General features: G+C 42.0%; 1 protein-coding gene and 1 long non-coding RNA gene across 4 annotated transcripts in view; one reads left to right on the forward strand and one right to left on the reverse strand.

Annotated features, from left to right (window-relative positions):
* The window catches only part of LOC144893351 (uncharacterized), a 57,424-nt gene that overhangs the window by 32,674 nt on the left and 7,789 nt on the right, over nt 1-16,961 (forward strand). Inside the window, exon 2 of the long non-coding RNA XR_013624428.1 lies at nt 10-107. This is a non-coding gene — a long non-coding RNA (uncharacterized LOC144893351). The remainder of the gene's footprint in view (nt 1-9; nt 108-16,961) is intronic.
* The window catches only part of PEX1 (peroxisomal biogenesis factor 1), an 80,307-nt gene continuing 63,432 nt past the window's right edge, over nt 87-16,961 (reverse strand). For 2 of the 3 annotated variants that reach the window (XM_068127068.2, XM_068127084.2), the window contains exons 15-23: nt 16,771-16,937; nt 13,407-13,541; nt 10,248-10,312; nt 10,009-10,151; nt 7,069-7,172; nt 5,316-5,501; nt 4,222-4,386; nt 2,261-2,382; nt 87-344 (exon numbers count right to left, since the gene is read on the reverse strand). In XM_068127068.2, coding sequence (XP_067983169.2) covers nt 266-344; nt 2,261-2,382; nt 4,222-4,386; nt 5,316-5,501; nt 7,069-7,172; nt 10,009-10,151; nt 10,248-10,312; nt 13,407-13,541; nt 16,771-16,937 — 1,166 coding nt within the window. In that variant the 3' untranslated portion in view covers nt 87-265. The remainder of the gene's footprint in view (nt 345-2,260; nt 2,383-4,221; nt 4,387-5,315; nt 5,502-7,068; nt 7,173-10,008; nt 10,152-10,247; nt 10,313-13,406; nt 13,542-16,770; nt 16,938-16,961) is intronic. The other variant, XM_068127076.2, reaches the window with a different exon arrangement.

The raw sequence follows: 16,961 nt of genomic DNA on the forward strand, positions 1-16,961 counted from the left end.
TCCTTGCAGCTCTGCTTTGGAAATTGGAAACGTCAGGATTACGTTTGAAGAAAATGCATGCGTGAAATGATGGCGGTGCAACAACACACAATTCACAAATCTTTATTGTAAGTAAAATATACATTACATTTAAAACTATATTTTAAATTATCACTTGTATTGCCTGTAATTATAGAATGTTACATTTTTTGTAATTACAGAATTACAGAATGTAATTATAGTAAATTTTTGCAATGCTGTTTCAGATAAACCATGTATTTAGATGTCAAGCCAGTGTGACTTTTTGATCTTGTTTTGGTGTCCATGCCTTTCCCATGCCTTTGGTGTGTCTAAAATTTTCACACCTGAAAATAATATAAAAATAAAAGAGAAACACAACAATCTCGTTAGACTTCTTATACAAACATTGTGAAATTTTCAATTATGGTCGAATATACAATTGGACCAAGACTGAAAAACTGCGCAGGTGTTTCTTCCTTTTCCCCTTATTGAGCTCAAAATAAATCCACAGAGAACATACCATATGACAAAATATGGTTAAATTTCCACTCTTATGTGTTTACCCTGGTCAAGTTACATCAATAACTTTATAGAACATAAATGCATGTCTGTTGGGACTACCTCCTGAGAATACGGGGGGATACATTAGTGATTTATTTAATGGATAAGAGGAATGATGGGAGTTGAAGGGGAGGGAAGAAGAGTTGGGGGGAGGGGAGGGGATGAGCGGGGGATATAGAAAAGCCATGAGACCCTTCGTAACATCTATAATATTAAAATGCTTGACGGGGACTCCTAGCTCCTAGCTCCTAGCTCCTAAATCTCCTAGCTTGGACTGCACAAGTGGATTTTCCCCAAATATGCTATGCAAAATCATTTTCACATGAGGAAGGTCAATGTCACAAGATTTTCAATTATTCATCAAATAAAAATAAAAATATGAAATAAGGTCACTTTTGGCGAGCTGAGCAAGTATGGTACATATGACGCACATGTCACGTAGAACTGAAAAGTCCTAGCGTAACAGGCCAACCCAAATGGAAACATGGAAAGGCCAACACATTTACCAGTGATGTTTGAACAAGATTAAATTCATACCAAGAACACTATACCAAGGCTTTAACCCTCTGGAGTCTACAAGCCGAATTTATCGGCTCTAACCGCATTCAAATTCAAATATAGTAGACTCCAGAGGGTTAAGAAGATGGCAGAACTGAGTCAATCGGATAGGGGTATAATTAGAAAGATAGAAGCAGGATGTAAAAAGGGATGTAAAAATCTCCTATCGGGATGTAAAAAGCCCATGTCAGAACAGCTGTACACCCAAAGGCACAACAAGGTTTGTAGAGTAATCCACTGGCACATCTGCAGAAATTTCAATATCCCAGTTCCAGAAAACGCATGGAAATATGAACCAAAAGCAATCACTGAAAACAAGGACATAATGCTCACGTATGACCTGATGATCCTAACCAGCGTGAACATAGAAAGCAAAGCACTGCAACTGGACAGCTCAGATAACACTACTCAGATACAAGAAGGAAAATAAGGCATTGCTAATTGAGGTTTCAGTACCCAGCGATTTTGGACTATATAACACATAAATCAAGAAAATAACCAAATATCAAGATTGCAAGACTAAAGTGAAAAGATCTTGGAAGCTGAAGAACACTGAAATCGGACCAGTGATCATTTGGGCAACAGGAATGATAAATAAGAACCTTATAAATATCTTAAAAGAACTCCCTGGGAACATTCCCACAAACGAACTACAGTCGGAGGCTGTACGGGGATCAGTGACGATCCTGAAAAGAGACTTCGGAACTAAACTCGAAGAATAACACAACTTGGTCCATGAATCGTGATACTTCACCAAAACGAAGGTGGATACTTTGAGGCCTGGGAGAACTCCGTTCCACCTTCTGAAACCCGAATTATGGGGATAAAAACCAACGACACACACAAACACACACACACACACACACACACACACACACACACACACACACACACACGCTCTCCATGCATTCTCCACTGCCCCGTGATCATGCCTAATTAGTATGTGATTTTTTTTGTTGTTTGGCCATGCTGTATTAAACTTTGAAACCTGTTACACTTCCTGATGCTGTTAGTTCAATTTGTGTAGTCGTCTGCCTTTCTTGTTCAATACATTCACCTTCCCGTTTAATCTCCCTATTGTAATATTTTTATCTTTTTAACTCCGAACCTTCTGTGTTTATCAACCATCTGAAGTACTTACACGGTGGTCCAGCTTCTAACACCATTGTCGGTGATAGAGGGTTGCGTGTTACAAAGAGCATCAAGCAGGTGTTCTTGTGAGATATCCAGGTGGAGATCTTCCCCATTCGCATCTTCAACATTCTGTAGCAAGATCAAAGGTCCAAGTCAAACATGATCAAGCAAAGAAGGGCAGAAACCACAAGGAATGAAACCACCAGATTGAAACATGAGCAGCATTATGTTCGCCTGAAAGGTAATACGGCTAAAGGTTGACATTTGTGATGGATTCTGATTTGGACGTAATTGCTTTTCCATTATATTTGCCCTAATTTCAAATATGTTAATGTTTATTTTTCGCTTGAACAACGCCGGGTACTCCAGCTATAAATACTTCTATACCTTACTCGTGGTACAAATACAAATACAACTCTGTCTGGGGGGTAACATAGGCTATGTGGCCGCGGCCTCACTCAGGGGTGTGGTGACCGGGAGAGGGGCGTAAATGCGCAGGGATATGGTGATGTATATGTAGTATATCTATCCCCTACCTCTCCCCTCACCTCTCCTTTTCCTCCCCCTTCCATCCCCCCACTCCCTTCCTCACCCCTCCCTCCCTTGCCTCCCTCCCCCTCCCCAGCAACGCCAGACACTCCTGCTAGTGTTACATATTGAACCAAGATGGTCCTGTTCCTGTTTACGAGGGACCTTCAAAACGTTCTCGGACTGAGATTCACAAAAGGCAAAGCATAATATTTTTCAGTATAAAAGTATTTCTATTTCTAATTATCTACGCATATATGGATGTCTTAGCGTATCTACGCATATATGAAAGCCTGGTGTTGGCTTAGCGGTTAGGGTGCCGGCTTGGGATCCTAGGTGCCTGGGTTCGAATCCCGATCGATCGCTGAATTAACGCCAGGGGGGTTGACTCAGCCTGTCATCCTTCCGAGGTCGGCAAATTGAGTACCAGCTTGCTGGGATGAATGATCACGGTGTGTACCCCGATTTAGAATAGGTACACCATATCCCTGCGCATCGTAAGAGGCGACCAAGGGTTGGCGTCAGGAAGGGCATCCGGCCATAAAAACATTGCCTCAAACAGGGAACCATGATTGTCATGGGGCCCGCAAGGCTAACCCCTGCTCTAGCGGGGAAAATGGCCTTAAAACGATCATTCATTCATTCATTCTACGCATATATGGATGAATAAAAAAAAACTTTTTTTTCGGTAACCGTATGGTCTCAGCTCTACAGAAGGTACGGGTATAGGCATTTACCTCATTGAGTGATTAATTGTAAGACACACACACACACACACACACACACACACACACACACACACACACACACACACACACACACACACACACACACACACACACACACACACACACACACACGAGGGCACAGGGCATTAGCCATATGGAAAAGCATTTAGTAAGGGGAAGGGATAACATTAGCCTTAAAGGAGGGGATAGAATTAGTATTTTAAAGAAATATATATTGTACACACAAACACACACACACACACTATTGGAGGTGGATACTTTGAGACTCGGTAGTTCTCCGTTTCATCTCCTGAGGCCCACTCACGTGTCGGGATAGCAGGCAAAAACAACTTGCATGCGTACACACACATACGCACACATGCATGCATGTGCACACACTCATAAACACACACACACACACACACACACACACACACACACAAATGGAGGTGGATACTTTGAGACTTGGTAGTTCTCCGTTTCATCTCCTGAGGCCCACTCACGTGTGGGGATAGCAGGCAAAAACAACTTGCATGCGTACACACACATACGCACACATGCATGCATGTGCACACACTCATATACACAAAGGTGGATACATGGAGACCTGGGAGGGCTCCGTTCCACCTTCTGAAACACAAGCAAGATAATTTTCGAGAATACATCTATGTAAATAAAATGATGTTTTCTAAAATCACACATCTTGATCTACCAAATCAAGTGAAGTATCAACTCCGAGTCTGCACAATTCCATGTTCAGCTCCTGCATCCTATCAGCAGATGGTGAAGAAAACCCAGCTTGGAGAGAGGGCATGTGCAAAAACTGAGTGCCAGGCTGGCGTGGCAGGTTCATAACAGGTCGTTCATCAACACGGTCCTGCCCCACAAAAACAAAGTGAACGAAAATAAGGCGGATAATTTCGTAAATGATATAAGTAGGTATACTGATAATATAATTAGGCATACTGATTATAATCAAGTATAAAATGCAAACAAATGTTGTACTATGGCTAATTCAACAATTTTAAAAAGTGCAGCTAACCTAAGGCTGGCACAACCTAAGGCAATTTGTGGGACTCACAATGTCAGTAAAAAGCAGTTTTGGGATTGGAGCTCAAACAGGTTAAAGTGGTCAACCTCAATCTAAAGCCAGCCACACATTGGAGTGATGTATCCATTTGAATCCCAGGTGGTTATTCAAGAAAAAACAAAAACACTTTCATGATGTACTCTACGGCGATATGAGCGTAAACCCCAATAATTTTACGGGCAAAATTTCAAACATTTTGCTGCATATTTAATATTCCAATAAACCATCTAACATCCTGACTCAGAAGGTTTGGGGTGGGAATGGGGTTGTCTAATGTACAGAAATCGTGTGGATATTGTAAAAAGAAATGTGGACATGACCATTGGCTTTATACATCGACGAGTCACTCAAAGAGAAGAGCATTCCCAATTCACTGTTTATCGCTGATCACAGGGCAATTCTTAGGCAAAATAGGTTTTCAGTGATTATTGGGTGACCAATGTAAAACACACTGCCATATGTAAAGGCCAATGTAAAAGTAATCCAGATAAGAGACAACACTGTCATACGAAATTTACAAAACACATCACAATGTCTCATTCACTCACACGTACATGTATAACAAAACAAACAGGGTGTAGAACATTGTAACATTCAATAAAAACGTTTGTTTCTATTTTCTTTTTCAAATACAGGGAAATGAAAACCTAAGAAATTGAGTTCTCTCATTCAGCTATCCTAGTGACCAATAAGAAAAACATTTCCACAAACTGAACCTTGTTTACATTGCTTCTCCAACTGCTGTGTAATCTCTGCCAGGCAACGAGTTGAGCATTGTAGAGCAAGGCCTTAAGGTCTGCTCCTGTGAACCCATCAGTTCGCTCTGCCAGCTCCTCAAGCTTCACGTCCTTGGACAGTGTCAGTGACCGAATCAGTATGTGCAGGATCTCCAGCCTCTCTACCTGGCAGGGTCACAAAGAGAAACAAGAATGACCGCACGGTGGTCACAATCTGCGACCAATTCAAGTAACGGGCCGATTGAGAAATGCGCATTTGAAACACTCTTGTGATTGGGAAACACACATTTAATGCGCTATTGAAAGATTAACTTGACAAATCTCACCCATGACAGCCTCCACCTCAGTTATTTCAGAACGAGCCGATTTGTCACACAGTCATGGATTGTTTAACACTAATATGGGGCTGTTCAAAAATTATGTAATGCTATTTTTTAGGGAGCAGCATACCATGCGTGCTGACAGACTTGATTAAAACTTGCTAATAATTTTTATTCGACATTGATTCAATTTTTCAAGCTACCTCATCGTGAACAACACTCGAATAACCAAAGACAATGGAAATCTGACGCAACAAACCTGGGCAGTATGTAATCAGCAAAGGCTTACACACCTGATGTCTTAGGTCCACTAGAAAACTAGGATGGAGGCCATATTATTTGTCTGGGTGCCATGGCCATGGTGATTGGAGTCAAGCCACAAATGGGGGTGGGGTCCAACAGCTGTCCGACCAATGGCTTTCAAAAATCATCCACCAACAAGAACTATAACATAGTGCCTATACTATGTTATATAGAACTATAACAAATAAATAAGTGCCAAATCAAGAGTGAAATCTTAACATTTTAAGAAATCAGCTATTCTTATAACTAATCGTATTTATTTATTTATTTATTTATTTAAGAAATGCTGTCATCCCTCCTTCTGCTCTGCAGTCTTAATTCATACCTCCATAGGAGAGAGTGTCACTCTACTGGAACATGTGATACTTGTAGGAAACCTGAAGATTTGAACCATGTTTTTCAAATTCCCTCTATATGATGGACCCAGATTGAGTATATTTCAAAGTATTAAAAAAGTGGAGATGGGTGGGTAGGACCTGCCGTCTATTTTCGCACATATGAAGCAGAAGCATTCCCAACTCTGCAAGGCTGTTTTGAGATTTTAAAAAGAGAGCAGGAAATCCATATAGTATTAAGGCTATCTAAAGGCTCCTTCATTCACTGCTGTTATGTCTGGGCGGGTGGCGTATATAGAGCCTCGCGGCTCTGAAAACACCATAATCCCTGCTCAATCCCTGCCTGTTCCCCCCTTACCCTTACTGTCCTCCTGCACCCTCCTCCTCTTCCCCCTCCCTGTCCCCCTGCTCTCTCCTGCTGTCCCCCGCTCACCCCTCCTCTTGATCCCTTCTCCCCCTCCCGTGATCCCCGCTTACTCCCCTCCTGTTCCCTCCCATCCTTACCGTCCTCCTGCTACTTCCTGTTCCCCCCTCCCTTACACCCATCCTCCCGCTTCCCCTTCCCCTCTCCCTCCCATTCCCCTTCCTCAATATTCCCATCATAAAAAAGCGACCCTGCATTGCCCGGCATGGCCAGGCACCTTTGCTAGTTCTGAAATAAAAATGGATAAATATTGTATTTGAATTCAAAATTCATTCACAATGGCATCAAATATAATTAGAAATTCAGGGTGGTCGAACAATGGTTGAACCATGTTTGCAATGGCAGCTCACCTTATTAGGGATAGGGCAGTACAAGGCCTGGTCGAAACGACCAGGACGCAACAATGCAGGATCAATCAGGTCCGGTCGACTCGTGGCTGCCAGTACAAACACACCTGCTTGCAAACACACCGAGATGTAAACATGCATGTGTTATCATCTAAAAAATAAAAATGGTTAAGTCGCCGATCTAGTCAAGTTAATAAATGTACACAATATTGTGTTTATAATGAGGCATGACATTGTCACACTTGAAAATACAAGTCTCAACTTGTCTCAATGACACAGGACAGCTAGATAGGTCCTAAAAATCATTTCCACATTTGAGGAATCACACCAAAAAACAAAAACAACTGCAGATGACACAGGAAAAAGAATTACACACAGACACACATTCCTTTCTTTCCAATGTATGGACCAATAATTGTAAGCATCATAAATAGACATGTGTGCTCCACTCATTGGCATACTGCATCCAATCACACTGACTAAAAAAAAAACATCGATAGCAAAGGCCTAGCAGAAGGAAACATAGAACATCTTACCCAGTGCACTTTTGGGAAAAAGGACATTGGAAGGGTCTTTTCAAGTCTTGTTTTGCGTTTTGAACTAACCAAACAGCACGAGGCACAAAGAACAGGTGGTCTTGTATGCAATGGGTGTGTGCTGAGTTGAACAGTTACTTTGGAGCGATGAAGCTAGGAATAAGTGACGATCAAGGACTAGTGGCAATGCTTGAAGTTCACCACAAACAAAACTTTAAAATGCCACAATAGTGATGATAAGCAAAGCACTGAAAGGCATAGGATATGTAAGACAGGAAGAAATAAAAGAAGCAGAATATTTTTCTTTATATTAATTACCAGCATGATCTGCAGGTAAGAGCAAAGATGTGTGTGAAAAATAAGGACCACTGGACCTGTAGCTTATCTAGGCCCTGGCCTAATGTTGTAACCGAAATTTGGTAGTATTCTGACTGGTGGGTCTGGAGAAGATGTTTGAAGGAATTTACGTGATTTTCCAAAAGATTGACTAAGTCCGCCATTTTGGTACACTTCCGGTCACATGATTGGCATGCCGTCCACAACTTAACATCCCTACCCTGGCCTAATGCTGTAACTCAACTCAAATGCCAGTTCAGCTGTGGATCCCCAAATAGGACCTTTTCGTATTTATTTTCCTTTTTTCTTAAAGTTTACCCCATATCCACTCCCTTTACGCCACGTGATTTTGACTGTTGATGGTGTTGCACGAAACAGCTTTGGAAACGATTCAACCCTTTTTCTTTGAAGGAAGAAAGTGCGGGAGAAGGGTAGGAAGAAGAAGAAGAGCATCTCTTGGCAGCACGGTAAAAACGAATGCTTGCTCATAGCGTGAACGGCTCTAGTGAGTGTGTTGGTGTGAGAGACCCGATCTCTACAAACTTTCTGAAGGATTAATTGTGCATGAAGGAGGTGGACAAAAAGGAAAAGAGCATATTCTGTGGAAAAAGGCACTTCTTGGGTGTCTGTGGAAAACGAAATATGTTTCATGCTGTGATCGGCCTTGGCGAGTGCGACATGAAGGAGTCGACCTCGATGAACTTCCTGAGCTGAGGGATTTGCTGTGTTGCATGAAGGAGGTTGAGGAAAGGAAAAGGATCAAAGGAGAAATAAAAGGAATTGCAAAGCATGATGACTGGTCCATTCACGCTTGTTCCCGCCAAGCCCTGCTCTTACGAGCGTCGATAAAACTGCTCTTCAAACAGGCCTGAACCCCATTCCATTCTCATCCTCATATCCCGTTTTATTTAAATTCCCTGCAAATATTGTTTTATTAATTTGCTTCCCTTCCCTTTGGTTAAGGGAAAGATAGAACGTCAGGGTTAGATAGAGGGTTCGTGTGTGTGATGTTGTGTCAGCCTTTCGTATCGGATGTATGCGGCATGTGTTAATTGTTTCAGTCTGTCATTATTAATTAATTAAGTCCGTTATCATATTTATACTTATCGTTATATGACTTGCTTTTTGTATAGTTTTGCATTCTTTAAAGTAAATTTCTATTTTGTTTGTTTGTATTTCATTTTGTTTGATTGACATTTTTCGGATCGGGTTGCAAGCTCCCCTGAGCCGCCATTGTGGCAGTTTAAACTCCTTGCACTAAGCTAAAAGTTCAAGCTTCCAACAACCGCTCGGTCAGCTTGCAAGCCTCGGCTCGGCAGGCTAGGGGATAGGACCTAGGGTTGCTGACTTTAGTCACCCTATAACACACTTAGTCGGGAGTGATGTTTGGGACTCTGGTCCCATCACCCGTAACAATATTTTTGAAGGAATTTAATAAGTCTGCCATTTTGACCTACTTAAAGTCAGGTGACTGGAATGAGCTTTTCAATCTCCGTTACCCGTCAGGAGTCGAACCTTACTGCAAATTTTGAGCCAAGTCTGCCCAGAGGTTTGGCCGGAAAAGTCGAAATAGGTAACAGATGGATGGACCGGAAGGACGGACGGACGGTGCATGATGACAATACCTTATCTAGAATTCCAATTCCAATAAGCTACAAAGTTGTGAAAATGTAGTTGCTAATTCCAGCACAAAATTGGCAGTCTACTTTGTTGGAACAAGAGAATATGACATCAGAATAAAAAGGTTAGAATTATCCACCGTAAAGGATCACAAGGAGCCGATTTCTCGGGCTTTGCCTTTCATCGGACCCCACTCTGATGAAAGGTAAAACCTGAAACGTCAGCACCTTGTGATCTTTCATGGCAGATAACTCCAAACTTTATGTTCTCATGTGAAAAAGTTGGCTAAATTGAACGATTTATTGGGATAGCTAACTGCCTAGTTATCAAGAAAGACCAGAGAATGTTTTTAGGTTGCATTTCTCGAGCATTTTAAAGGTGGATGTTCAGAAATGCTTAGACAATGTAAAGATTACTAAATTATTGCTCCATCTCAAAGTGATGATTTTACCTTCGAGGGCCTCAACTCCATCAAGCTGAGTAAGAAGCTGATTGACAACACGATCGGTCACGCCAGTGTTGTCGTGGCCACGCCGAGGTGCCAGGGCCTCAAACTCATCAAACAGCAACAGGCACGGACGTGCAGCCTGTGCTCTAGGAAAGGCCAGATCAGTGTGAAACATCTTTCAGGGACAAACAACATGCTCATCCTGATGGAGTTACAATGCAGTTATCAGTTATCACACTCACCTTGAAAAGACATCCCTCACGGCTTGCTCACTTGCACCAATGTATTTATTCAGGAGCTCTGGTCCCTTTGGAAAAGCAATAGATATGATAAAATATGACTACAATGCAATATTTAATAAAATGCTACCAACAATTTGATCACGTTTTCAGTCCCAGTACGGTCTGACACTTTTACATGTTCCAAAATTAGCAATATCACAACAGAAAAAAGTGTAGCCCCTTCCAAAAGTTCCTATGCAGATTTATGTAACAACATAGCAATTGTACAGGGTGGCCTGAAAGTCACTTTACCGCTCCCCAGTGAAGCATTCGTTCTCGCATTCTTTTAATATTGAGGTTTATTGTGCAGTACATCAAATTATTAATCATACATTGTACCTGTATGATGGAGTGCATACAGATACAATGACATTCATTACGTCTAAATAATAATTGCAATGCATAATTTTATCATCATGTTTATTACTCCGCGCACACAGAGTGAAAAGCAGAGTTTTCTAACAGTGTGAGCCTGTGCTTTAGGAAAGCCACTGGACGGACATGAAGCAATTGCTTCATGCCGGTCCATCTGTCTGTCTGATCAGTTTTTGATCGAGGATCAACTTATTTAAATCGAATGTTATATTTCGAACACCATTCGGAACATGAATAGGAAGACGAGTATACGTTTTACAATGCAATACTTTGGCTCTGAATTCGTCCCGACCGCACAACCGCAGAGAGGAGTGCGATAATTTTTAAGCGGTGAAGCTGCTTCAAGAAAAATTTTTTTGTATACAGAGGCAAGGCTCGTGTAAGAGCTAACACATTACACACGAGAACAGGCACAGACCCATAAAACATACAATAAATAAAGTGAGCAGGAAACAAGAGGGAGAGAGAGAGGGAAGCATACAAGCACAACAACAGCAGAGAACAGGGACGTCGGTAGATCTGTGGAAGGGAGCGGGCTGGGGGAGGAGAGCGGGGGGGGGGGGGGGTGAGGGAAGGGGGTACACGGTATAAAACAAATTGACACAACTGGGAATTTCAGGAAAGAAGTTGGAGATTGAAAGAGGTGGATTTGGGGTGTTTTAACAGGGGTAGAAAAGATCAAGGTTTTGGGTGGGGGAAGACAAGAGATGGTGGTGAACAGCTGTTTTAAAGACCTGGAGGGAGGAGTGGGATTGAAGAGAGTGTGGGAGTTTAATTTGTTATTTATCAATATTTGGCTATGTCCTTCCTTCCATCTGTCTATCACGAATTGAAGAAGGACCTTTCTCACCCACTATATTTAATTCTAAAGGGTTCTAAAGGGTAATTCTAAGCAGTTCTAAAGGGTAATTCTAGAGAGTTCTAAAGGGTCATTCTAATGGGTTCTCAAGGGTAATTCTAAAGGGTAATTCTAAGCGGTTCTAAAGGATAATTCTAGAGAGTTCTAAAGGGTAATTCTAATGGATTCTAAAGGGTAATTCTAAAGGGTAATTCTCGGGTCATTCTAATGGGTAATTATAATGGGCAATTCTAATGGGCTATAAAGGTTCTAAAGGGTCGTTCTAAAGTGTTCTAAAGGGTTGTTCTCAAGTGTTCTAAAGGGTAATTGTAAAGGGTGATTCTAAGGGGTTGTAAAGGATAATTTTAAAGGGTTTCGTTCGTTTCTCGGCTTTGCCTATTTCATATTTAAAATGCCAAACGAAACCACTTCCTTTGAACATGGGTGCGATTTTATTTTTATTTTTTTACTTTGCCTATCTGGCAGTGAAACAAAATTGAAAATCATTCCAAACAGGAAATTTACTGGTTTTAAAGATGCTATAAAGTACACCAACAACAGGCATGAAAAACTAATGTAACATGTTAGATAGGGTGATGTAATAGACGCTTGGTAAAATGGTGGTAAAACCCAGGATTAATTTATTTATACTCCTTTAAACCTCTTTAAACCTTTATTTAAATTTAATTATATACTTGAATACTGTAGAACACAAATCACCTTCATAATACTTCCAAGATCGATGCTATATATTGACACATAGCATGAAAGAATGCGGCATGTGAGAATGTCAGGGTGAAGAACATGCCAATTGACGTTGCGTTCGATGGTGATCAATAAGGCCTCCATTTCCTGAACTCAACGTTGTATTATTACAGTGCATGAGGGCGATTTTTTTTGTATACGTAGTCGAGGCTTGTGGGAGAGCTGGTACTTGTACACTGAACGGATCGGGACACAACAGGGCAAAAGGAACAGTTGAGAGAGAGGGGGAAACACCAATAGTAGAGTGGAAGGCCAAGATAGAGGTAGACTTGGACAAACAATAGGTGTGGGGAGGAATGAGGGGCAGGACAGGATGCATGGGGTGGAGAAGATGGATACAGAAGGAAATTCTCGGGAGAGAACTTTGGAAGGAGGAGGGATTGTGGTGGGGGTTAACGAGGATAGAAAAGTGATGTATACAAGACTACTTCAGTAGTGCTAAACTTACGGATTTTTTAAAGCATCTTTAAAATCATTGTTTCATTGAAATTGAAGTATTATTCTTGAAAGCTGTGCAGGGTATCGCGTTCTATGAACTCTCTAGTTTGTAGAGGTGATAATTGACTGACTATGGCGTCCAATGGCACGAATGACGCATAGAGGACGAGGTGAATGTATTTTGCCTTGTAAATACAGTATGTGTTTTGCTTGAATAAATCTCAGAAGGAATCCAAGTCCTGACTTCTCCTGTCCATTCTGATGGAGGCATACGGCAACTGGGGGTTAATTGACAAGACTAATTGGATTATAGATCACAGCAAGCAGACAGACAGACAGACAGACAGAATAACGCACAAGACCAACCAATATACTTGATGGAAAACCTTGGTTCCACTTTAAGCGAATTAATTAAGATTGGTTACGTAGCTGCTGGCATGACTGCCCAATTGCAGCGTTAACCTCACTGGTGACAGTAACAGGACATGCTAATGGAAGCCATCTTGAGATTCATGGTACGGGCAGTGATCGTGGTCTCTTAAAGACTTGCTGTCCTTTGGAGTTATCCAGAGGCAACAACCATCACAATATTATTATAAATAGCTCTGCTTCAAAACATGATTTAGTAAAGTATCATCAATTGTGTACACAAATCTTCAGAGTGAACAAAAAACCCCATTATCAGCAAAGATGGAGCAGCTCACCTTGACAATGATGCAATGCAAGCCACTCTCTGTTGCAGTCGCCTGGGCCAATAGGGTCTTCCCAGTTCCAGGAGGTCCATAAAGTAAGACCCCAGCCGGCTGTCGAACTGGGAGCCGTGCACTCAGAACTGGAAACTTTGAAACCAAGAAAGGTTAATTCAAACAAGAACCTATTCAAATAATTAAACTCAACCAAATATGTACTAGTTATTCCGTATCTACAAAACAAAGTTTCCTCATAATGGTTCAAAGATTACAGTGAAATGAAAGATAAAATAATAGAAAACAGCTCAAACAAGAACGGTACTCGGTAGAGCACATTCTTCCACCAGGCTAAACAGTTTACGTTTTGTATCCCACTGATAGGCGGGATCTGGATTAGGACCTGAACCAAAATTTAAAACTTGTTCTTGTCACCTAACCACCACATACAGCCAAATTTCGTCCGAATCCGTCCATAACTTTTTGAGATATTGTGCTATACGAGGTGTGTTCAAAAAGTATGCGACCTTAATTTGTCGTGCGTAAACAAATGAAGCTGGGGAGGCGTTGATTGGTGCACGTATGTAGGCGATCCTAATGCGCACGCGTGAATTTTTTCCCACCTGCAGAAGCTGTCATTCGACGGCAGACCGCCGATGAGTGAGGAAGTGTAAGTGAGCGCCGTCGGATTTTCGTTTTTGACAAAATGACGGAAAAACTTGAACAACGCTACTGCATCAGATTTTGTGTAAAGCTTGGCGATTCCCAAGTGGAAACGATCCGCAAGATTCAACAGGCCTTCTGGGACGAAGCAATGAGCACCACACAGATAAAGGAGTGGTACAACCGCTTCAAAGATGGCCGCACATCAGTGGAGAGTGAAGCACGTTCGGGTAGGCCCTCAACATCCCGAAATGAGATCGTCATTGACCAATTGAGGACCCTGGTGATGCAGGATCGTCGAATCACGATCAGAGAACTTGCAGACGAGGTGGGCATCAGCATTGGATCCGTTCATTCCATTATGAAGGAGGATTTGGGCTTCAGGAGAATCTCAGCGAAGTTCGTACCAAAGCTGCTAACGATTGAGCAGAAGCAACTCCGTTTGGAGATCGCACAGGACATGCTGGAGACTGTGAACAGCGATCCCAGCTTCCTCAACACAGTGATCACTGGCGATGAGTCCTGGGTTTATGGGTACGACCCAGAAACCAAGTTGCAGTCATCACAATGGAAGCATCCAACATCCCCGAGGCCAAAAAAAGCAAGGCAGGTCCGCAGCAATGTCAAAGTCATGCTGACCGTCTTCTTCGACTCCAGTGGCGTGGTTCATCACGAGTACGCACCACACGGCACAACCATCACCAAGGAGTATTACCAAGAGGTTCTGCGTCGCCTTCGTGACGCTGTGCGACGCAAACGGCCGGACCTGTGGGCAGCGGGCAATTGGCAGCTCCATCACGATAACGCACCCGCCCATTCTTCACATTTGATACAGAGTTTCTTGGCCAAACACAACACACCTGTGCTTCGTCAGGCTCCCTACTCTCCCGACATGGCTTCGTGTGATTTCTGGCTTTTCTCCAAGCTGAAAATGCCCCTGAAAGGGACCAGATTTCAGTCCAGAGAAGACATCATGCGGAATGCGACGGACCAGCTGCGCGCCATCCCAAAAGAGGCGTTCCAGCGCTGCTTCCGACAGTGGCAGAACCGTTGGGAGAAGTGTGTGGCAGCCCAAGGGGACTACTTTGAAGGAGATTAGTGTAAGTTTGTTGTATCTGGATACGAGTATTTTTTATGAACAAAGGTCGGATACTTTTTGAACACACTATATCGTTTTTGACCCTATATCTCTCAATGGTGAAGAATCACTCAAATAATTCTGATATCCAGATCCGAATCCAAATCTTCACCTAAACGTAATAATTTTGTCCTTGTCACATACCCAATATTCTCCACCAAAATGCATCCTAATTTATCCACAACGTTTTGAGATATCTTGTTCACAAACAGAAAGACAAATAAGAAATACGTCATGCATCACACAAAAAAAAAAAAAAAAACACCTTTAGAGGCCATTTTTCCCCACAAAGCGGGGGTTGCCCTTTTTCGGGGACCGTGGTTGTTGTTGTTTTTTTTTTGGTCCCCTTTTTGAAGCAATGTTTTACGGCCGGATGCCCTTCCTGCCGCCAACCCTTTTTGTCGCCTTTTACGACAAGCAGGGAATTACCAGTGAACTGGTACTCAATTAGCCGACCTCGGAAGGATGAACAGGCTGAGTCAACCCCCCTGGCGTTAATTCAGCGATCGACCGGGATTCGAACCCAGGATCCTAGGATCCTAAGCTGGCACCCTAGCCGCTAGCCCATGCATCACACAATACTTGTGAAATCCTCTAAATAAGTTGTTGGCCTATGATGACCTCAAAAATAATCAGTGGTAACATAGTGACCATACACAACATAGTGACCAGATATGCAAATCCTCTTAAAATTTCAAGTCAATCAGATGAAAATTGCGGATTTTAGAAATTTGGAATATGTTGACCTTTTGGCCTATGTTGACCACCAGATATGAATTTAATGACCAGATATGCAAATTCTCTTCAAATTTCAAGTTAATTGGATGAAAATTGAGGATTTTAGAAACTCAGCATATGTTGACCTTTTGGCCTATGTTGACCTAAAATAGAATTGGTGGTTGAATTCAGTGACCAGATATGCAAGCCCTCTTCAAATTTCAAGTTAATTGGATGAAAATTGAGGATTTTAGAAACTTGGCCTATGTTGACCTTTTGGCCTATGTTGACCTAAAATAGAATTGGTGGTTGAATTCAGTGACCAGATATGTAAATCCTCTTCAAATTTAAAGTCAATCGGATGAAAATTGATGATTTCAGAAATTTGACAAAGTTGGTGACCTTTGGCCTATGTTGACCTATTCAGATTTTGATCCCAAAAACAATAGGCTTCTTGCTTATGACCAACTCTACCATTTGGTGAAGTTTCGTGAAGATCGGTTGAAAGTTGTGACCTGTAGGCGACTGACATACAGACAGACAAACACAGACAGACAAGACAGACAGACAAGACAGACAGACAGACAGACACTGAGACAGGTAGACAGACAGACAGACAGACAGAATAACAAACAAGACCAACCATTATACTTGATGGAAAATCTTCGAAACAGAGACAGACAGACAGACGTGAAAACATAACCTCCATCCACCTTCGGTGGCGGAGATAACAATATGAATCTGATTGTCCTGTTTTCTCATTTATCAGCTAACATCGACAAGACTAAATAAAGACTGATATGCGACTATAGTTGTTAGCTGATGGATCAGAAGCGGTTATAGCATGCAATGTTCAAATTGTACCTTTGCAGGAAGTAAAATAGTGTTGGAGAGAGCTTCTTTTACAAGTCCCAGACCTCCAACATAATCCCAACCAAGACCTCGCGGCTTCACGAGATGTGTATCATGCAAGTAGGATGGAGTGAAAGAATGTAGAGCCTTCAGCAGGTCTTTGGCTTTCAGCGAGAAATCTGCAAAATAATTAAACGGTGAAT

The sequence above is a fragment of the Myxine glutinosa genome, chromosome 1, assembly GCF_964187855.1.
Source record: "Myxine glutinosa chromosome 1, kmMyxGlut1.1, whole genome shotgun sequence".
NCBI lineage: Eukaryota > Metazoa > Chordata > Myxini > Myxiniformes > Myxinidae > Myxine > Myxine glutinosa.